Source organism: Vespa velutina, chromosome 4 (genome assembly GCF_912470025.1).
Source record: "Vespa velutina chromosome 4, iVesVel2.1, whole genome shotgun sequence".
NCBI lineage: Eukaryota > Metazoa > Arthropoda > Insecta > Hymenoptera > Vespidae > Vespa > Vespa velutina.
Genome location: NC_062191.1, coordinates 6,225,037 through 6,248,189, shown reverse-complemented (window position 1 = coordinate 6,248,189; position 23,153 = coordinate 6,225,037). Strand labels below are relative to the sequence as shown.

General features: G+C 38.0%; 1 protein-coding gene across 2 annotated transcripts in view; it reads left to right on the top strand.

Moving 5' to 3' along the window:
• LOC124948823 (protein kibra) overlaps positions 1-23,077 on the top strand; it is a 57,133-nt gene extending 34,056 nt beyond the window's left edge. The window contains exons 1-10 of one of the 2 annotated variants that reach the window (XM_047493035.1): positions 13,758-15,432; positions 16,328-16,436; positions 16,598-16,757; positions 17,055-18,593; positions 18,703-18,789; positions 19,176-19,365; positions 19,454-19,909; positions 20,003-20,218; positions 20,298-20,776; positions 20,906-23,077. In XM_047493035.1, coding sequence (XP_047348991.1) covers positions 14,959-15,432; positions 16,328-16,436; positions 16,598-16,757; positions 17,055-18,593; positions 18,703-18,789; positions 19,176-19,365; positions 19,454-19,909; positions 20,003-20,218; positions 20,298-20,776; positions 20,906-21,338 — 4,143 coding nt within the window. In that variant the 5' untranslated portion in view covers positions 13,758-14,958 and the 3' untranslated portion in view covers positions 21,339-23,077. Of the gene's footprint in view, positions 1-13,757; positions 15,433-16,327; positions 16,437-16,597; positions 16,758-17,054; positions 18,594-18,702; positions 18,790-19,175; positions 19,366-19,453; positions 19,910-20,002; positions 20,219-20,297; positions 20,777-20,905 lie in introns of those variants that run through there. The other variant, XM_047493036.1, reaches the window with a different exon arrangement.
• The last annotated feature ends 76 nt before the right edge of the window (positions 23,078-23,153 follow it).

Genomic DNA, 23,153 nt, shown 5'->3' with positions numbered 1-23,153 from the left:
TAAATTATGGCAGTGTGTAAAAATAAAAATTAAAAAATGTAATAAAACGATAAAATAGAATGGACGACTTTATACATATATATATATATATAAAGGGGAAAGAAAGAAGGGGAAAAAAAACCATAATAAAAAGAAATCTTAATAGACGAACGAAACGTAACAAGATAAAATCATTCGTTCTCTCATTCTATTTCTTCGTAATAGTGTTTCATGCGTACGTGTTCGGGTAGAGAAGAAACTGGCCGAGTCGGATTGAGTCACGATCGGATCGTGTACGATCCGTAGAAATCCTCTCCTCCCTCCATCATGGCTTATCGCCGGAGGAATGCAACGAGGATGATTATCAAAGCGTTATCGTACGACAACGCCCATCATCCAAACGACGCGCTCTGGAATTCGAGGCTGGCTACTGTGTTTATTCGGCATATATATAGGGTGTTTTCTAAGTACTCATTAAAATATTCGACTCAAATGATTTCTCGTTTTATTCGGGCCGGGAAATTGGGATGAATAATAGAGAGGGGAGAAAGTGGAGTGTGGATAAGGAAACGAATAACGAATAAAACAAATAAAAGAAAACTAATAAAAACCGAAGAAAGAAAAATACGAGATATGGGGGCGGGGGGGGGGGGAGAAAAAGGAGAACTATAGTACGAAATAATCTGAACATTTTCATTTTTTTTTTTTTTTTTTTTTTTTTTTTTCATTCAGATCACAAAAAGGTAAACGTAGGAAATTTATTGAGATAAGAAAAATGATTTATATATATATATATATATATATTTTTTTTTATTTTTAAGTGAAACCATCGTTCGATTTCAATTTTAATTACTGCACAGTCGACGTAAAATCAATTATCTATTTTCTCGTTTATTTAGATCGATCGAAATTTAAAATTGCTCCTATCAAATATTGCTTCTATCACGATCTTCGAGTCGTACAGTAAATTCGTACGATCTCCCTTATACATATCGTGCATCGAATAACAATCCTTCCAATGTTCGTTGTTCTTTAGTATAAGTTTTGATTTCGACGAGAAAGGTCTCTCTCTCTCTCTCTCTCTCTCTCTCTCTCTCTCTTTCTCGTGTTTTCTTCGTTCTTTACTCGCGATAAGACTTCCCGAGAAATCTCGATATAGGCTCGGACACGTCGGTCATCTTGAAGGAATCTCTCCAGAGCTCGGTTTCCGATTTCATCTTCCGACGATAGAAGGAGATCGGTACACACGACAAAAGGGAGACGAGAGACGAATTCGAAAGAAGCTTAGGACGAGTTCTCGGACTTGGAATTCTGACCTCCAATCATCTCTTTCTTTGTAATTCTATCTAGTTATCGTTACGAAATCTTTTAATAACCTATATGAATTAGAAGAATATTAAATTTCTATTACGCTTTTTAATTTCATTATAATATTAACGATAGTCATGTGACAAATTTTTTTTTATATATATAGATCACAAGAATTTATATATATATATATATCAAATTATATATATATATATATATATATATATATCAAATTATATATATATATATATATATATATATATATATATATATATATATTAAATATCTATAGTAATATTTGTACACTATTAATTTATTTCTATATCAATAATATATATTTTGTGTATCGATATTATAATTATATCGATATACGTACATCTATGTAATTATATACATGTGCTCATGTGCTCGTACATATATATATATTGTATATATATATATGATATAATACGTGTAATATACGTTCTAATGACAAGCTTATAACGTATAATATATTTTGATTTTACGTAAAATCAGATAAAAATTTGTAATTTGTATATTCTTATATATCGTATTGGTCTATCCTATCATTCATAAAGCTATATAACAACGTTGATATACATGTCAACGAGTCAACTCATTGATCGAGAATCTTTATCGTCGATACCGGTAATCATCGACTTCTTCTTTCGTAATGCATCATACAATCGATAATCTACGGACCACGTGTTTGTAAGATTATACTTCGTTAGAAAATCACGATAACGACGAAAGATCGTGAATCGTGACCTTGTCGCTTATACAAGGACACCGACTTTCTTTTTCTACTGCTGGCACAGATCGATCTACCGTGAAAGAAGTTTAATCGAATGCGTTTCTTTCTATAACATCGATATCAATCCAATTCATTCGATTACTTTATAAAAGCAAGAATGCATAAATTTTTTAATCCTCACATTCTATCGACTTACAAGACTTACATGAATTCAAGCACGTACGACCTATGTATTCATATATATATATATATATATATATGTGTGTGTGTGTGTGTGTGTGTGTGTGTGTGTGTGTGTGTGTATAAAGATCATCGTTATACGAAAACTAAGTAATATTTTTTTTCTTCTTTTTTTTTTTTTGCTTTTTTCTTTGCGATATAAAACATCCAACAGCTTAGGCTATAAATATCTTACGTATATACTTTATTACGCGATCCATTTGAAGAAAAAAAAAAAAGAAAGAAAGAAAGAAAGAAAGAACTCCACTTGGCGAGCGTTTGTTTGTAACGATACGTCAATCGATACGTCGACCTTTCATTTAGCGTTAGATAGCGAAGTATTCAAACGTCTCATGAATCCAAACAAATTCAAAGTTCACGATATTATCATATTATTTCGTATTATTAATTTCCTGTCCCCTTCTTACTCCCACCATTCTCACTCTCTCTCTCTCTCTCTCTCTATTTCTCTTATATATTATCGCTAACGAAATGAACAATAATTAAACTTCGTTAATTAAATTAGATCATCGACGATCATCGTCATTATCATTTTTTAATTATAAAAAGGAGAAGGGGCAGATTAGCGGTAACGATTTATATTTATCAATGAAATTATTTTATCCTTCGCATAAATTGATTAAATTTCATTCTGTTTTTACATCATTCAGTTTTTTCTTCTTCTTCTTCTTCTTCTTCTTCCTTTTCTTCTTTTACCCCCTTTTTTGTTTTATTTCTTTACTTTTTTTTTTCTTTTTCTCTCTTTTTTCTTTTCTTTTTTTTTTTTTTTTTTTTTTTTTTTTTTTACATAAAAATAAATAAAACCCACATCCGTGCGGCGAGCGTGGTAAAGAGTTGGGTAGATGACGCGCATCGTACGCAGAAATTCCGAATATTCTTCGTTCGTCGAGGGGTAAAGAGTTATCGGTAGGTAGGCCGCGATGATAGCATCGCATTCCATTCATATCAGCATCGGTCGCTCGGCTGTTGCAGGCTGCCCCGCCCCGTCTTCCCCCTCCCCATAACCTCTCTCTTTCCCTACTTCCTATCCTCCTCCTTCTCCTCCTCCTTCTCTCTCTCTCTCTCTCTCTCTTTCTCTCTCTCTCTCCCTCTTAGTTTCTTCGCGCCCGCGCAAGTACAGTTGTAGGAGCTCTTTTACGTGACCGATCGCCATCATGGCCTTCGCATTCCTCTTCCAAAATATATTAAAAGGAATGCTAGAGTTAATGACAATCGTTCGCTATTAAAAATGATGTTAGAAATTTGAATTCGAGATGAAAATTAAATGGAAACTAGAATAGGACGGAATCGTGGAAAGGGGTGAGAGGGGGGCGGGGAGGAGGTGCGCGTGAGTAGTACGTAAATAAATAAAAAAGAATAGAAAAATAAATAAATAAATAAACGCAGAACAAGCGAGATTGAATGGATTTAGTTAATATTTTTTTTTTTTAGTTAATACTGAGTAATACTTTTACGATCGTTCAACTGAAACTTAGTGAAATGAGAAATTTCATGTATCGATATGTTTGCGTTTACGTTTGTTTTATAAGGACCTTTACTATTTATACTTATTCTCGTTTTTATTTAATAGCGATTAGCATGGGTATGTTTAAAAAAAATTCTTTGGGATTATCTATCGGTAATACACACACACAAACACACATATATGTATATATGGGTATGTATACCGATAATACATATCGATTGGCCGAAGATTAACGCCTTTCTTTAGATTCGTATCTTTATCGTCAATCCTACATTATTAAATTGTTAATTGGTTTAGATTTTTGATCGTTCTACGTCGATTTATGAAATTTATTTTGATTGATAATAAAATGGTTAGGATGAAGACAGGAAACTTGAAATAAATTGATGAATCGTAAAATGAAGAAGAATTTTGTTTTTTCTCTCTTTTCTTTTTTTCCTTTCATTCTTTTTTTTTTTTTTTTTTTTTTTTTCTTTTTCCTTTATAGAAGTGAGAAACAAATGATTTATTTATTCATTTATCAGGACAAAAGTGAAATCCTAGTAACGAGTTAACTCGTTCCTCTCGATTAATGTATTGAGAGAAGTATAGTTTTACAAGGCCAGTGAGTTTTATTTATCATAAATGAAACGTATGAATTAACATTATTCGTTCTTCTGATACATTCATACATAGATACATTCCTTCGGGACTTTTTGTTACTTTTAATAAAATCGTAGCTTCGTTGTACAAAAAAAAAAAAAAAAAAAAAAAATTCTCGTTCAGCCGATTCGTCCATAATACATTATTTTTTTTTTTTCTTCTCGACTCGGTCGCATAATACAAACTTAATTAGTGATTTAGTTCGTTCACTTTAATGAACGTTTTCTGTTATAAATTATTATTCGTAGAAAATATTGAAAGTTTAGTAATGTGCAAATGTCCTCTTATTGTTTCTTGCTTTAAAATGAGTTTGACACGCTTGACCAAGTTCGATAGTTATGTGCTTTCGTAGATATATATATATATGTATTTATGAACACAAAAAAAAAAATAAGTTTACACGAGCGTTCCTCGGGAGTAACCAAGTACTTGAAACTTTCCCTAGAAGGAATTTATTAAATCTCCTTTTATCTCAGCGATAAGTTAAAACCGCCGACGTAGACGTATGGTACAACTACAAGTATCTCGTATCGTCGTGACGCAAATAATCTCTCTCTCTCTCTCTCCCTCTCTCTTTCGATTCTTATCTTTTTCGTAGACGCTACATACCATAAATACGTGTTATTTGACCGCACGGATCAAATCGTGATTATAATAACGGAAGTTCGCAGTGCTTTTTCATCGTTCGTGATACGTCGGAATTCGTTAGAGAAAACGATTACTGGCGTGCCTTTGGTATCTCCTAGATTGTTTAGATCACGTATTAGAGATCGAGTATTTTTTCTCTTTTTCTTGTTCATAACTCGCAGGATTTTCTATACGAAGCAATTGCTCTCATGTTAATCTAATGTAATTTCGATAAAATCATCGAATCGAAACAGGATTGTTCTATTATTTTTGTTTTGTTTTGTTTTGTTTTTTCTTATTTTGTCTGCGTTATAACAAACGAAAATAACGTTGAATTCATCGAATAATGATTATCGAAGGAATAGAGCTATTATTTAAACGTAATCTTATTTAGATTTATTTAGTCTTATTTAGATTTTAAGTAGCTTTGAATGTGATTCAAATCGAAAAATACAAAAGCACACTGAGATTCATCGTAGAATCGAATGATAATTAGAATTAGCGTGATTTCGCATGAAAGGAGTCGGGGAATGTATGGTGCGAGAAACGATATCTTTTCCGAGCGATGATTCGAGATATGCGTTATCTCGATCCAAAACATGTGCGAAAATACGTCGTTCCGGTCTGGAAGCACCATTCCGTATTCCTCTTCGTAAATAAATGGAATTTCTTTTCCTCTTTGTTCCTTTACAAAAAAAAAAAAAAAAAAAAAAGAAAAAAAGAAAAAAAGAAAAGAAAAAAATAAGGAACAAAAAAAAAGAGAAAAAGAAGATGAAAAGAAAGGAACAAGAAAAGATAAGAAAAAAATGAGAAAGAAGTAATGAGCATTTCGAGCTATAGAATTTTTGCCATTACGTGTTGTGTGTGTGTGTGTGTGTGTGCGCTAAAGATTTCTTAAAAAAAAAAAAAAAAAAGAAATTACAAAAATTACAAAATTACAAAATAAATAAAAAAGAAAAAAGTAAAAAGATTGCCAACGAAAGAGAAAGAGAGGTAGAGAAAGAGAGAGAGAGAGAGAGAGAGAGAGAGAGAGAGAGAGAAAGTATACGAATATGATTTTTTTCACATTCATATTTTTCACTTTTCTTCCCTTTCTTTCTTTTTTTCCTTTTCTTCTTTTCTATGATAAAGAAGCCAAGAGAAAAAGAAATGAAAAAAAAAAGAAAAAACGAAAGAAAAAAAGAAAAGGGCAATTCCGCGATTCGGGGCCTCCGATCGGATTCAGATGAAGTACCACCAACGCTTCGGGAATTTTCGTCGAAGGCACTGCGCACTCAGGGCCGACAGCTGCGGCAAAGGAACGCGCAGCACACGGGGACTGCAATCGACCGAGAACGGGCCTCGGGCCCGACGTTAGAGAGAGAGTAGTCTTGGGCCCCGAAGACAGGTGGCCGGCTGCGCGAGCCTCCGAGAAACGTGTACGTTCCTCGAACGCGGGGCAGCCGCATGCTTAGCTTCCTCCTGAAATTGAATGCGCGCCTGAAATACATCTTCGCAGCGGCGTTTATGATAATTGCACGCGCCGTGTGGCGCCAGTGCCTTCTGCCTGGCTGCTCTCGCTTGCCCCACTCTCCTTCCCCTCTCTCGTTTCTCCTCCTCCCCCACCCCCTCACCCCCACACACACCCTCGTCCTAACTCCTCCCTCGCGCCTCTCCGCCTCCCCCACCCTTGTCCAATCGATCCCGCGTACCCACCCCCACCCCTTTTCTTTTCTTTTTCCTTAGAGAGAGAGAGAGAGAGAGAGAGAGAGAGAGAGAGAGAGAGCTGCTGCTGCTGCTGCTTGCTATCTCCTTTTCTCTCGTAGATTTTTTTCTACAACCTATTCTTCTCTCTACTTCTTACATTCTTTTATTCTTGGTATTCGTTTCGTTTCGTTTCGTTTCTATTCTTTCGATCTTTGAAAAATTGAGACACTTAATACAATGTCCGCTTTATTATCGCGTGATCCTTCAATCGTTCTTAACATCACGAAAACGTTATTTTATTCATTTCCGTTAAGAGGGGTTGGTGGATGGGGGAGATAACCGATGGGGCTTTGTACGAAATGAAATTTTTTTTTTCTTTCTTTTTAGTTCATGCGTTCATGCGTGTTACGTAGTTCTTCGACACAGAAAACTTTTCTATTCGTTTGTTCTTTTATTTCTTTTCTCTTTTCTTCTTTTTCGTTATTGTTGTTGTTGTTTTTGTTGTTGTTGTGTTGTTGTTGTTGTTGTTGTTATTTTCTTTTTTCGTTTTCTACCTTTTTTTTTCTTTCTTTCTTTCTTTCTTTCTTTCTTTTTGTTTTGTTTTGTTTTGTTCTTCTTTGTATACGAAGAACAAGCGAGAAGGAATTTGTAAAAGAGTGCAAGGCTTCTTAGTGCAAGAGGCCGCGTGTACACTGGCGGCCTTGCATTAGCCACGGATTCCCGTTCCTCTTTCGTTTCTACTCTTTCCCTCCTCTTCCCTCTCTCGCTCTATCTCTCTCTCTCTCTCTCTCTCTCTCTTTCATTTTCTCTCGACAGCCACGTGCGCCTCGAGAAGCTTCTTTTATATCCTTGCTCTTTGTTCGGCAGCAGCTGTCCGCCCCAAGAAATTCCTTTCTCGACCGTCAGCAGCCCGATTCCTCCTGATTCCTCGTGCGTCCTCTTCGCACTACGTGAATCCGAAGTAGACATCACCGGTCCCCTTTTGCTTCTCTCTTTCTCTCTCTCTCTCTCTCTCTCTCTCTCTCTTTTCCTTTAGAAACACGCCATATCTCTCCTGAGTCACGAAGTCCCATCGGATTTATATCTTAGTCTTATCCAAGGAGCCAATGTCCGATGTAAAAAGTAGTCGATGGAAAAGATGCTTTCCTTCTTACCTCATCCCATCACCCCCTATAGATAGATAGTTATTATGTATTGGCTATGATCGAATAAATATAAATAAACTTTTGTGGAAAGGGAAAGAATGTTTCTTCGAATGGATGGCCGATACATAAGACGAATTTCGAGACGATACGTAAGAGTACTCTCTCTTGCTTTCTCGTATATATGTGTGTATGTGCGTCCATGTGTGTGTGTGTGTGTGTGTGTGTGTATGTGTATATGGCTTAAGCATCACAGTCTCCTCTCTCCTCGAACAGAAACGAATGACGAAATCGAGATTTAGTTTCACAAAAATTCTTTGGATGCCAAAAGAAGTTCCCTTCCAAGTATGGCATCATTATTTACGTTTTCTCATTGGATGGCTTACGTATATACGCTTACATACATACATACACACACATATATGTATATATATATATATATATATATATATATATATATATATACTCTTACATATATCTATGTACATATTTCGATGGATTCCTTTTTATTATCTATCATCGGTAGTGGTTAACAACGTGGAAGGGAAAAACGAAGAGGAAGAGTAAAATTTGCACAGCCGCCTTATCGCCCGACTATTTCTGGTTGGACGTTTTTATTTCGATATATCGTTGAGACGATATCGCGACAATATGATGCTTGTCTCTTTTTCTTTTTTTTTTTTTTTTTTTTTTTGTCGAACGTATACGTATGTACATATGTGTTTTATATATATATATATATATATATATATATATATATATATATATGTATATATAAGGTGTCCTATTTAACTTGAACGACTTTAATATTTTCTTTTTTGTCTTTTTCTTTTTTTTTTTCTTCAAATGTTATGAAAAATATATCAAAAATGTTATTCAGCTAAGAGAAAATTAAATATGTTATTGGCATTAAAGTATATATAGTTTGCAATTTAGTACATTACGATAGTAAACAATATTGGCTGTTTGAGAGATTACTGAGTCATTAGAAAAAATAAATGTTGATGAAAAATGCCAAACAACATGACTGTGCTTATTTTAATGCATACTTTGCAAATAATAATAAATAAAAGGATAGAATTGATTATGTATACGATATTTGTTTAGTCGAAGAAAGAAGGTGATGATCCGAAGGATGAATATCAATAAGTCTGATACGACGTCGATTCGATTAAAATCCGAATTTATTAGTCAATGACGCAAAATGATCCCCAATATTCTAATACTTTTCGACACGAAATAAAAAACATTCCAATCGGGCTGCAGTTCTATCGAACGATCAAATCATAATTAAAATAATTCGATAAATTCTGTGCTCTGCTTGTATTCACGCTTGATTTTACGAGTCATTGAATTTTTGTTATTGTCTGTGAAGGCATCAAAGAACTTATGATAAAACATCGTTGTAAAACACAAAAGAACCTGCTTTTGCTGATAATATTCCATAAGTAGTATGGTATCATTACTTTATCGCTTCCAATACATTTCATCCAAATTTTGAGCATTAACGTCGTTCGAATAAAAAATTATCGATGATCTTGAAATTTCGAAAAAGATGATCTTGGAAAAAATGTCTCTTCGATCAAAAGAGTTAATCCTCAATTTTTTTCATCAACATTTATTTGTATCATCAAAAGCAACGAGAATATTTAATTATACGAATTGACAATTTCTTAATGGGCCTCTTTGAAAAACGTGTCCAAATAAATCCACAACGAATTAATATTTCTTCAAATTATTTTTATAAAATGCTTACGCTGATTATTACACGCACATAATGTTCATAATTAATTGAAGTAAGTATAGATACGATTAACATATTAAAAAAGAAAACTCTTAAAATTTATAGAATATTTTATTGATGATATATATATATATATATATATATATATATATATATATATATATATTTAATATACCAGTTTAATCTTCTGTCCTATAAGCGTGCTCAGTTGTCTGATATTTCTGGACTACGTTTGAAACATTATTAATGATGCATGATTATCAAACGACGTAGTATAGATGTCAATAGTCGACATATATAAGCGCATAAAGATTTTAAAGTTATGTGAGACACCCTATATATATATATATTATATATATACACTTATACGCGTACGTTTAATCGCAAAGTAGTCGCGTGATACTTCTATCGCATTTGATAATAATATTGTATGAAATTGTATCGTCCTTATACAATGCAATCGAAGTAGATATTATTTTTAAAGTCATTCAACCACTTATTTGATCCGTTATCATCTTCAATATCGATGGTTTCTATTTTATCGTTAATAATATTGACATTTTTCTTGACTTTTTTTTCCTTCTTCTTCTTCTTCTTCTTATTTTCTTTGTTATAATTTCGTAAATAAATTTCATTGCCTCTTCGACCATGTCTATTTCTGTATCTTCCTCCCTTTTTTTTCGATTATAGGCGATGGCATAACATTGAGTATTGTTAATCATTTTAAATATTCTATCGATAAGATTAAAAGAGTCCGTTGATCACTATAGAGCTTCGTTTTGCTTTTTCGTCATCGTCTTGAGGTAATCGTGTTGTTCGGGGTTCCTATATCTCTCTTTCTATCTCTTTCTCTCTCTCTCTCTCTATCTCTCTCTTTCTTTCTCTCTCTCTCTCTCCCTTCCTCTCTTTCTCTCGAGTCAAGAGGCACGAGACCCATTTCATACGGAATTCGGTAGCCACAGGGCGATCACGTGAGCACCCGGTAGCATCCAGCCTCCTAAACCTAATCATTTTAATCTCAGAGCTGGTTCTTCCGTCGACGGTAGCTCTCATCGAGCGAGCCCCTCGGATCGGTTTGAGTCCAATCTTCCACAAAAGTCACGTCCAAGAGGAAACCTTAGAACCTTAGAAGGTCGCAGTTATTTTTCTCGCATCCGCTCGATTTTCGTCCCTCGTGTAATCGGATAGGTATGCGTAATCAAGCCTCATCGTTTCTTGACGTCTTGAAGCTACCCCCGGTCTTCCGTTATCCTTGATAGTTAACTAAGTCTAATGGTTGAAGAAAATCCTTGGAAAGGCAAAACAATTCGTATGATCCAAAAAATTTCTCCATACGAATAAAAAAGATTCTACGTTCGTATACGTAAGAAAATAACTTTATTAATTGCCATCGTCGAATTCGAAAGATTCGATATAATCAAATCGGTGCAGGGATTTGAAAGGAAGAAAGAAAGAAAAAATTTCGCTTGGATTGCGAAATTAGCGTAGGATACAGTTCCGTTCATATAGAATTGACATTGACCTCGTGAGGTTTCCCTCTCTGTCTATCCGTCATCCGGTTATCCTTCTATCCATCCATCTCTCTGTTCTACGTAGGAGCCAGGGCGGTGGTTAGCGCGAGCTATAAAAGGGGCCTCGAGTCGGAGAAGCTGCCATTCGTGCTGTTCAGTAGTGGGGGTAAGGCTCCTGCTCAGCGAGGCCTCATCGAGGCCCCATCCAGGCCCCATCGAGAATACTTTGTCCAGGCCTCGTCCAGGCTTCGTCCAGGCTCCGTCCAGGCTCCGTCGAGCCACGTTCAGATAAATATGCGGGAGGGGCCGGAATTCCTCACTCGGCTGCATTCCATTCCCTCCTCCTTTTCCTTCACGACTGGTCTCTCTCTCTCTTTCTCTCTCTCCCTCTGTCCCTCTCTCTCTCTCCCTCCTTCTTTTTCTTTCTGCTCTTTTCTACCTTCCTTTCTTACTATTACTATACTACGATTACTATACTACTACTACTACTACTACTACTGCTACTACTGCTACTACAAATGTTACTACTACTACTGCTACTACTACTACACTACTACAAAACTGCTAGTACCATTACTACTGTTACTATTATTATTGTTACTTTCCATCTCTGTCTCTTTCTTTTACTTCGTGCAAGTGCGTGCATTTTATCCTTAGAATATCGTATAGCATTTATTGCTACTTCAATGCTACATTGGTACATTAGATCTCTACGTGTATTATTGCATATATTTTTATATTTCTTTAGATTTCTTCTTCTCGAGTTAGCTAATCATTTTTGGTTTCCATGAATTTGTTTCTGAAATACTTCCAAATCTTTAGTGTGGAAGATACATACATTGCTGAATTCTTGGTAATTGGCTCTTGGTTCGTTTCTTTGAAGATAGGAAGAGAAAGAGAGAGAGTGTGTGTCTTCCCAAGATGAAGTAACGGATAGCACTGTACGGGATTCATGGCATACTTAAACACTATCGTAGGTGGTAGAAAGATTTAATGTTGAAAGAAAGAACGTATGTTATATATTACTGGTATTCGATGGTAACGAAGAAATTCCAAAACGTGTTTTCTCGAGCTTAGAGATTCGAGTTTCAACATCATTGAGAAAGCGTTTCCTCTAAGAACGAGTCTTATCAAAGAGAAGACTGTCCTCTCCAAGAATATACTTTAATATATTAGTATCCATTTCATTTTGAAGTGAGAGATAAATAATCTCGTCAATGTTAAAAGAAACAGGAAAATCTGGGTTGGGATCAAGGACCAACGGCCTCTGTCGTTCTACGGTACTCTTGCAGGGTTGTGGTATACTATAGTACACTAGCACAGTAATAGTAGTAGTAGTAGTAGTAGTAGTAGTAGTAGTAGTAGTAGTAGTAGTAGTAGTAGTAGCAGCGGTAGTATAGAACTTAGAAGACCGTTCGACGGAATGGAATTCAGTGAGGATCGTTGAGGCATTCGGCCTAGGGGTACCGGTACCGCTTCCACGCGAATCTTGCCAATGTTTCAGTCTCTACGTATCGACGGGTTTTACAAACTCCGTTGAAAAAAAGATACCTTCGAAGTAGATCCTCCTTCTTCTTCTCCTCCTTCTTTAGAAAGAGAAAGAGAAAGAGTAAGAGCAAAAGAGACTTGGAAATAAAGTCGAGACGGAAGAGGAAAGGTGCGTGGCGAAGGATCGAAAGAAGAAAGCGAAGAGGAGGAATAAGAGTACGAGGGGGAAAGGTAAAAAATAAGGGCCTCCTTCCGCGAGGCGAGCGAACCGGCTCGTACTCGATAGCATCTGCGGCTTCCCTCGACAATAATAGTGCGGACCAAGAAATATGCGCGCGAGTGAGCGAGTCTCCATTGGCATGGCTTTGATGGTCTCTCTCTCTCTCTCTCTCTCTCTCTCTCTCTCTCTCTCTCTCTCTCTCTCTCTCTCTCTCTCTCTCTCTCTCTCTCTCTCTCTCTGGAAAGAGCAGTTGCTGCTCTTGTTGGTGTTGCTGTTGCTCTTGGTGCTGCTGTTGGTACTGGCACTGGTACTGGTATAGCTGGTGCTGAAGAGTGGCACGGAAAAGGAGTATGTAGAGGTACAAGTATGTTATGTAGTACTATGCTATCTGGGGTGGTAGTGGTGAGGGTCGACGGGGCCCAGTCAGGGCCCCAGAAATTCCAACAAGGACAGGGCATAATGCGCGACTCAAGGTCGGTTCTACTACTCTCTGGGCTCTCCCGGAGATGGGAGCACGTTCAGCAGGGTCGTACCGTGACCTCGCCGTTCTCCCACCACCATTGGAATCACTAACATCACCACCACTACTACCGCCACCACCACCACTAGTATCATCATCAGCACCACACGGGGATCGCCAGCTACGACAGGATCGTGGGCCTATGCCCGCGGCGCCCTGCATTTCACATTCCACGCCGATTAAAAGAACGCGCACCCACTAGAATGCCAAAGGTGCTCCTCAACGCCGCGAGAACAGGGCCTTCTTTTCCACCACAGTAGGAGCCTTTTGTCTCCCCAATGATTCGATTTGCTTTAAAAAAGCTTGTTGTTTCGATATGGTTAGGAAATTATCTAGGAATTTGTGTCTAGAGCTTCATGCTTAACTTAATTGAAATTTTATAACCCGTTTTTTTAATGGCGCTTGTCTTTTACGATTTCTTAAGTATCTTCTATTCTAAAGTAAAAAATACATGTGATTGAGATATACTCGTATCTCTATTCTGGAATTTTCGGAATGTCAATTTATTCTTTCGATAAAATAATTGATCCTATTGCGTTAGCATTAATTAAAAGTTTTTGTTATCAGTTCAGACATATCGTTCGAAAGAATCAACAGAATTAAATATTTTCAGACATAATCTTAACGAGAATTGAAATACTGATATCATGATTTTGAATACAAATGAACTAAAGTTTGACCATATAGAGAGTCTCTGTCTAGAGGCGTATTTCCGGTAGCTCATCGGCATGGTATCCCCCAAAAAAGCCTTTTGTTCGGCTTAGTTCCTCCTCCTAGATATATTCGGTCGGTTGAAGAAGAATGGATGGAGGGAGGTGGCACGGAGTTTACGTTGGGACGGTCCTGTGGGGCCGAGGAGATGAGGACCGCCTTTTTATAGTGGGTAAGAAACAGGCATTTGAGGCCGCCACGAATAGAGGGAGAACAAGAGAGAGAGAGAGAGAGAGAGAGAACGACTAAGAGGGGGGAAGAGGAAGAATACGCAGAAGAAGAAGAACCACGGAGAAGAGAGCGTCTTGGAAGAAGAAGGTAAAGTAAGAAGACGAAGAAGAAGGAGTCAGCTGGTGTTGATGGTGGGGAGAAGGATAAGGGAGGTAGGGAGGGAAGAAGGAACCAGAAGAAGGAGTAGTAAGGAAGGAGGAGGAGGAGGAGGAGAGAGAGAGAGAACCCGTGCTACAAGAAACGAAGGAAGAGAAGGCAAAAAAAGTGAAAAAGGTGGGATCCCTTAAAAATTGAGACCCACAGAGGTGGGGATCGGAATTTCGGGCCCCGTAAACCGGCCAGTCTCGAAAAGGCCTTCGCGAAGATGAGGTGAGGAGAAGAGGAGAGACACGCGTTCGACGGCGTTGCGAAAGAGGAGGTAGAGGAGAGAGAGAGAGAGAGAGAGAGAGAAACAAGTGGAAGAAGAGAAGGAATGGTGAAATTGCTGGTGGAGGAGTAAGAAGTAAACGAAGAAGACGAAGAAAAGGACTAGAAGGAGGAGGTAGAAGAACAGAAAGAAGAAGAAGAAGAAGAAGAAGGTGAAGGTGGAGAGGAGAAAGAAGAAGAAGAAGAGTCGAAGGTGGAGGTGACGGAGGAGAAAGGAAATATCGCGTAGCGTGAGCTTCGTGGCCAGTACTCTGTGTACCCGGCATGGACCGTCAGTACACTCTCTGTGTACTCGTACCGGCGCACCAGTACCGCACGTACGTTGATAATTATCATCAGCAATACCACCGTCTAAATCACCGATTCGTCCAACAACGCCAGCAACAACGTCGTGACATTCAACAACAGCAGCCGCAACAACAGCACCAACACCAGCATCAGCATCAACACCAGCACCAGCACCAGCACCAGCACCAACATCAACATCAACACCAGCACCAGCACCAGCACCAGCACCAGCACCAGCACCAGCATCAACACCAGCACCAACACCAGCACCAGCAGCAATACTTTCAACACCAACAGGAACAGATCTACGAGAACGTCGTCTCTCAGTATCGGATGAGAATGTGTTACCATAACGATTATGAGAATGATGAGCAGATTCAACGTTTTTATTGGGAACAGTGTCATCGGCAAGATGACACTGACGCTACTGCCTATTATTATTGCGAATATGTAAGGGACCAGGTGTTTCTTTGATATTTCTACGATTATTTGTGCTTCGCACTATAGTGCTAGGTTTCGTCATTTTCGTTCTTTGATATTCATTTTGGTTTCTTAATACTTGTCTCTCGCTGAATACACGCCCCTACTTCGAATTCCGATTTACAGTTTGATGTTTGCCCACGGGCTATTACTGAGAATCGGATTTAAACGAGAGGCGGACGAATTATGTTCCAAAGTGTTTTTTAGGATGCCGCTTTAACGGTCGTAAATTTCTTATCTCTTACTGTTGAAAGGAGATGGTTAAAAAAAAATTCGTTGTGCCTCCGAGTGAATGCTCGCATCGTGTTTTTACGTACGGCTTTTCCAAGGGTGCTCTTTTCATCCTGACGAAAGTGAATAAATATTTCATTGGAATTTACGACTAAGGAATTATAGATAAACGTTTTATCCTTTTATCTTATATTCTTGACCGGATCATTTCGTTAAGCGAGAAACCGAATGGGTTAGAGAACGGTCGAGTGGAAAGTTTGGAATGTTAAATGGAAAGTTTACAGTTACCTAAGATCCTTTTGATCCGATGATCCTTCTCTGAATACATTGTTTCGATAAAAATAACTTTGATGTATAAAAGTGAATTATTTTTTTATATATATGGTGCATGGTGTTAACAACGAAACCTCTATATATGTTATGTGCTTCTATACGTTCTGATCATTTACATTATTGAGAATAATAATCGGATTATAGAGCTTGAATCTTCGTAGTTCGTGATTCATTGAAAGTTCAAATTCGAAATTTTCAATAATTTTCCATCGTCATTCGATCATTATTCCATTCGTCTATTCTCAGCATATTTATCGTTCGCTATCGTTCCTGTAACGGTTCCAAAATAATCATGTTGCAGGCAAAGAAGGAGATTTACGACGTGAAGCAACAGAGGCTGTGTCTGGCTCAAGATGAGTACAATCACCTCAACAACGCTCTAACGACGCTTGGTGCATCGCGTACCAGCTGTAAGTACCAGCTTTAATATCATTCACCAGAATCACTGTATTCTTTCATTAATAATTAAATGTCTGCTGTTTGTATGTATTCTGGACTTCCTGCTAGACTCATATTATCCAGCAAGATATTTCGAGTTGACGTAAGTATACATTTTCTTTCTCTTCCACAGTATGTTCCAGCTCGAGTTCGTTGAGCACCAAGTACGATCCAGATCTACTGAAATCCGATGTCGCGCTTGCGAGGAGCCGAGTGTCCCGGCTTAAACGAGAACTCGAACAAATTCGAGCGGAGATGAACTGCACGCAACGAGGAGTCGACACACTTGCTAGGTACAAACGATTAACGTTATTATTACCTGATAAACTATAATTTTAAAAGCATATAGAGAGAAAGTGGGCAATTATTTTTGCTCAGTAGTCATGGGCCGTTTATTATCTCGAATTGTCTGGTTTATCATTCTTATTTGTGACTCTTTCCGTGTATCTTCGTTGTAAATATTAAATCACGAGACTTTTTGAAACGTTAAATATATGAGAAATGATCAATTTTGATGACATCAACGAATATACGAATATCCTGGTTACGCCCTTTGATATTGATCGTTTTCTCTTTAATTTTGTTTATAGCGTTGAACAAAAGTTGAGCGGTCATCATGGAGGTTGTTACAATATTACGGAAGCTCAGGCGATCATGACAGAGCTACGTAATATTCAAAAGTCTTTGAGTTCCGGTGAAAAAGAAAAGGCCGAATTGATGCAATCGTTGGCACAATTAAAAGACGAGTTAACGAGGCTGCAACTCTGCGAGGGTAGCCCGGAGGCTAGTACTCTGAGTTTACCACAGGAAAAGCTCAGTACCGCCTCTCAAACAGATCTTTCCGGTGAATTGGTGCCAATTGGTACGAGGCTTGCCGAAATGGCAAGAATGAGGCTACAGTACGACGAGGCGAGGAAGAGGATACAACATATTCAACAGCAGCTGGCCGATCTTGAAGAGAAAGTGACTCCTGGTCAGACAGAAAGCGACAAGGACAAGTTGCTACTCTTTCAGGAGAAGGAACAGTTGCTGAGAGAGTTGCGTAGTATAACTCCAAGGACGAGGACTCAACAGGACATGAAAAAGATACAGTGCGAGATACGACGTCTCGAGCAAGATCTTAATAATGCCCTGGAATTGTCAAACAAGACGATCACGGACAGGGTGAGATTGCATGAAGAGAAGCAAATGTTGCTTCAACAGCTGAGAGACGCTTTGCGTTCGATGGCGATGTTGGAGGGACAATTAAAGAGTCTCAGTGCTAGTACGCTATCCGTGAGCAGTAGTTCGAGTCTCGGTAGCCTTAGTACAACGAGTAGTAAAGGATCTCTCAGTTCTGGACTTAGTTTCACCGATATTTACGGTGGACCACAGTGCTTGGGATCCGTCAGCTCGCAACAAGATCGACCAGTTGATATGGTTGATTTACACAGGCGTGTCGAACGATTACTGAGAGGCTCGGAACAGAACAATCACGTTAGTACACCTTCTCCGGGTAGATCTCAACCCAGTCTTTCGCCACGGTCGAGTCTTTCGAGCGTTAGTCCACCGGTTTCGCCTCTTTACGAAAATGCTCCAATGGGTCCACCGCCTGCATACGAGCAAGTGGAACTACAGAGGAGACAACAGAGGTCAGTTTTATCATCGAGTGTTCCTTCCTGTGCTCATTTGGATGGTAGTCAGCTCGAGGATAGACTGGCCGAACTCAGGCTAAGTCAGCAACAAAGCACGTCTCAAGAGCAAGCTGCTCTTCCTCCTCATGATCGCCTCAAACTTGTCGTTGGTCCCCATCCTCCCGTCGAATTACAATCAGGCAACATGTCCCAAGGTAGCGGCCTAGGTAGGCCTGCTGCAACCCTTCCTGGATGTACCATGCAATTACAAGAACCACCACCTTTATCGCCTATCAGCGAGACACCACCACCTACGGGTATACGTTCTAGGGCTAGTAGTTCTGGCACGAATACCAGATCCGTTTCTGCTGCTGTTTCCGACGAAAGCGTTGCCGGTGATTCAGGTGTCTTCGAGGCATCGAATCGTCGAAGGCTTTCTGGATTAATCGGAGATGTCGATCCTCTCGTATCTGGTGAAATGAGTTTAGAAACGGCCCAAGTACAGATTAAACTTAGGTAGGTATTTTTTTAGCTTTTTTATTAGAACGTTGTTCGCTAAAGGAATGGCAATGAAATTTCGCACGAAGTGTTATGTTTTATTAATTGAAGAAATATCTTTCTCCAGGTACTCAATGAGCGATGGCCTCCTTCATATTGGCATCGAACGTGCACGAAATCTGGCTGCCCTTTTTATACCGAACAATGCACAAGTGTGAGTAATTTTCTTTTTCGTCGCTATCGTTCAATCTAATCGTCAGGCATTTTTGGTGTCGTAATCAAGTTGATCTCCTGCTATCGAGCTCGCAATGTATTTAAAACTGGAATGCAATTATGAAATACTCGGCCGTATACCGGGATCATTGCCCAGTGAACGTCACGTTCACCTTCGTTACGTAACCTCCGGACGCATTGTGCTAACGTTGATCTCGTTTTATCGTTTTGGCTACGATATACATTAATGAATGTTCGATCATGCGAAAAATTTGATCAATTAGAATCGTTTTACGCATCGAATTCTTTTTTTATTTGGAAAAAGAAAAAATATTGTATGTATGCAAATAATTGATATTTTATAAAATTTTTGTTTTTAAATTTCAGATATATAAAAGCTGCGTTATTGCCAATGCAACCACCTGTTAATCAAATGTGTTGTACAAAAGCAGTGACGGATCTTCGAAAGCCAACATTCGGCGAAACTTTTCCGGTCGCTGTTCCTTTGAACAAGCTCTATACAAAGACGCTGCAGGTAAATGTTTGGTGCAGCGGCAACGAGTTTGAGGAGTGCTTGGTAAGTTTACCTGGTTATCATTTCATTTGCATTTTATTTTCAAGAAAAATGACATAGAGCCTTTGATTCATTACGTATACATTTGCAGGGGTCCGCCCAAGTCTCGCTTGCAGACTTCAGTCCAGAGTCGCCGAGCGTAAAATGGTACAACATACTTTCCTTTCGCTTCATGCAACCGTCCGATAGTCCTAGTACCAGTACTGGTAATAGTGCTTCAACTAGTATAGCGAAACAGGCTAAGCACGACAAACAGGAGTCAGATATTTCGGTTTATCGTGGAACACAAAATACCAAGGAAGAAAGTAGCGACGAAAGTACCATCATTAGTTCTCAAACATCGACGTTGACGAGAAATCAAGGTTGCGATGAACTCCAAACCGCTGTATCTTTGAGGCTAGAAGAACTAGCAAATTGTTTGGGTAGCCCGGAGGAAGAAGACGAGGACGGTGGTACCGACAGTGGCAGCGAAGACAGCGAAGAAGAAGGTATCATCGTGGAATTCATGATGGAAGATAACGTTCTGGAAGATGTTTTAGAGCATGAGGTTAATACGACACTCTTATTTTACTATTTATTATTTTATAAATATTTCTTAAAAAATAGTTTTATTTTATTGCTCGTTGTATTCCCCGTATAGGAGGAAGAAGAGCTTAACGAAGAAACAAGACGGACTCAGGATAAAGAGACCAACACAGAATGTATTTTTATTCCGGAACAAGGCAAACAGAGAAAACTTTCGGCAGCTGGCATGGTACCGGGTGCTATTCACGATGATAAGAATTCTATCGTGATAAAGAGAAGTCAAACATTTTCACCGAGTGCTGCTGTCAGCAAGAATCATTACATCTGTCGTGTAAGTACTCACACGGAGATCTTCAATTAAACTTTTTAATTAAAATATTTTTTAAACTTCGTCAATTTCGTTTCTTCAGCTCAATCGAAGTGATAGCGACAGTAGCATGCCACTCTATCGTAGAGGTGGACCCTTTCAACGAAATTCTGTAGAAAGGCGTTCATTACGTTGGAGGCGACCATCGTCGGCTTTAAGTTGTAAAACAACCTCAAAGAAGTCCAGTCACTTGCCTCCAACCGCCAGGACCTCATTAGATCTCGAGTTAGATCTTCAAGCGCAACACGCCAGGCTTAACAATCTTCAAGACGAACTTAGCAGGTTGCGAGAATTAAAACAACGTTTGGAACAAGCACGCGAGAAGGGTGATACGGATCTGGCTAGTTGGTTATTGGAAGATCACAAGTTCCAAAATCTAATGGCACAAGCTGAAAATGGTAGGAACGGAAAGAGTGCGGAAGATAAGAAGGTAGAGAAAATGTTGAAGAAAACGTCGAAGGAAATATATAAGTTGAGAAAGACAAAGGCCGGGAAAGGGAAGCCCGACATTATCTCTTTTAAGTAAGTACAAGCAAATCTATATAAAAAAAAAAAAAAAAAAAAAAAAAAAAAAGGATCTCTTTCGTTCTGTTATTATTTCTAATATTATTTTTATATATATTTTTTTTCTTTTTTTTCTTTTACTTGTAGAGAAAAAATGGCATTCTTCACACGTGTTAATGTGAACGTTCCTGCCCTCCCACCAGACGATTTACACCCAGAAAGTTCAATGATGTCCACAGATACGTGCTCGATATTGCACAGGAGATACATGTCCGAACCAGTAAGCAGTGAAAGTGTTTCAGACATGTCCATGCGATTGAACATTGGTAACACAATCGCTATGAGAAGCAGTGCTAGTGCCATGGGTAACGATACTAGTGCCGGTTTGACAGAGGATCGTTTGGCAAACGGTGGCACCACGAACAAAAGCGTCAATTCGAAAGGGCGGCCGAGCGATCATAGCTCGCGTGCCACGGAGAATGGTCAGAATGAAGACTCGAAAGGCTCCGAGGATAATGGCAACGGGGAGCCAAAGAGATATGAGTATGTTGTTGATAGGGTTCTCGGCGTCGAAGTTTAACGTTCAGCCATCTTTTTATTTTTTTTTCTTCTTCTTTATTTGTACCTTGATCTTAAAATGTGTTCACTGTCCAATGATCACGATGAGATTATTATTATACATATTAATAATTCACATTATTTTTCTCACAAATTGTGATCCAAGGTGTGTTAACCATTTCTAGCCCTTAAATGGACAGTGAACGCGTTAAGTATCGATACGACGAATTTTCTTTTAGTCTCGATTTAGCCAGCGCCAATGCGTTAACATTTAAAAAACATCGTTATGCGAACGTTAATGCGTAAAAGCGACGATGGCGAGAATTTTTAGGGAAAGTTGACATTCTGTTTTTTTTTTTGCGTTCAATCGATCTTAGGTGCCATGCGAGAGAATAGTTTGTAAACGGTCATAAAAAGGTAATTTTATTTATTTTTTTATTATCTTATTTTTCTTTTTGTTTTGTTTTTTTTTCTACTCACATATCTCGTTACCGTCGCTTAACTTTGACCCGATTGCCGGCGCTCATCAACGTTTTCTTTTTGTTTTGTTTTTTTTTTTTTTTTTTTTTCACACGGGCCGATTTGCGGAGTAGAAGGAATGTGTTTAACTTAGAAAAAGCGTTCTGTGTGTATATATATATATGCGAAACAATTATAAGTTATTTAAACGACGAGATTCGCCGATATAAATCTATAATTTAATTTGTTAAATTGATTCGCGTCTTCTTCGCGTTCTTTCTTCCTTTCTTTCTTTCTTTTTTTTCCTTCTTCTTCTTTTTCTTCTTCTTCTTCTTCTCCTTCCTTCTTTCTCTATTTTTTTTTTGTTTCTTTTTTTATTTCTTTTTGGCTGTTATTCCGTTCGTTTTCTCTGCGAATCAGAGCACACGACCCACCGAGCGCAGCTGGTCTGCGATTTGAAAAAAAAAAAAAGTTAGTAATTAAAAATAAAAATGAAATTGAAAGATTATGCCCTGGTTGGCTGAACTTCGCTTTGACTCTCGGCACTGCCATTTTCGTAACGTTGTTGTATTTGTTTTTATTAAAGCGGTTATTTCAGAGTCTCGATAGAAAGACTCAACGACAAAAAGTGCCTTTTAAAATAAACGTACGCACCGCTCAAAATGTATAATTTATTTTTTTTCTTTTTTATCGTTTACCACTGACCGTTCTCCAACAAAAAAAAAGAAAAAAAAAAAAAAAAAAAAAAACAAAAAAAACAAAAAGAAAAAAAAGTAAAAAAGAAAAAAAGAAGTAAAAGAAAAAAGAAAAAAAATAAAATTAAAAGAAATAAAAAAGAAAAAAAAAAAAAGAAGAACAAAAAACAAAAGGAATAAGAAAACGAACTTTTCAAAGTTTATCGATCAAATCGACACGTTGGAACAATGTATGTATGCGTGTATGCTTATTAACGATCGGCCCATTCGTCGAGAACGTAACATTGTAAATTTTTTTTTTTTTCGTTTTTCTCGCCGAGACTCGGTCGATAAAACAGAGTGCGAAAAAAAAACACAAATTAAAAATTTTTGATACGACGTTTTTATATATAACGTGTGTATGTAATAATATTATCGTCGTGTCACTTCGTAGTCGAATTATCGTCGTTATCACGACTAATATAGCACGCGTTCATTCAACGATGGTACCCCCCGTGGCCATATATTTCGTTGTATTGTAATATCGAGAAACGAGATGGAGGGACATAGCGAAATTTCTATCGAACGATCTTGTAAATAATTTTTGTAAATAGATAATCGACAATCATGTTTTAACGCGCTTATAAATTACCGTGTATATGTATTATATTATAAAATGCGAAAAGCGCGCGCCCGCGCCTAAA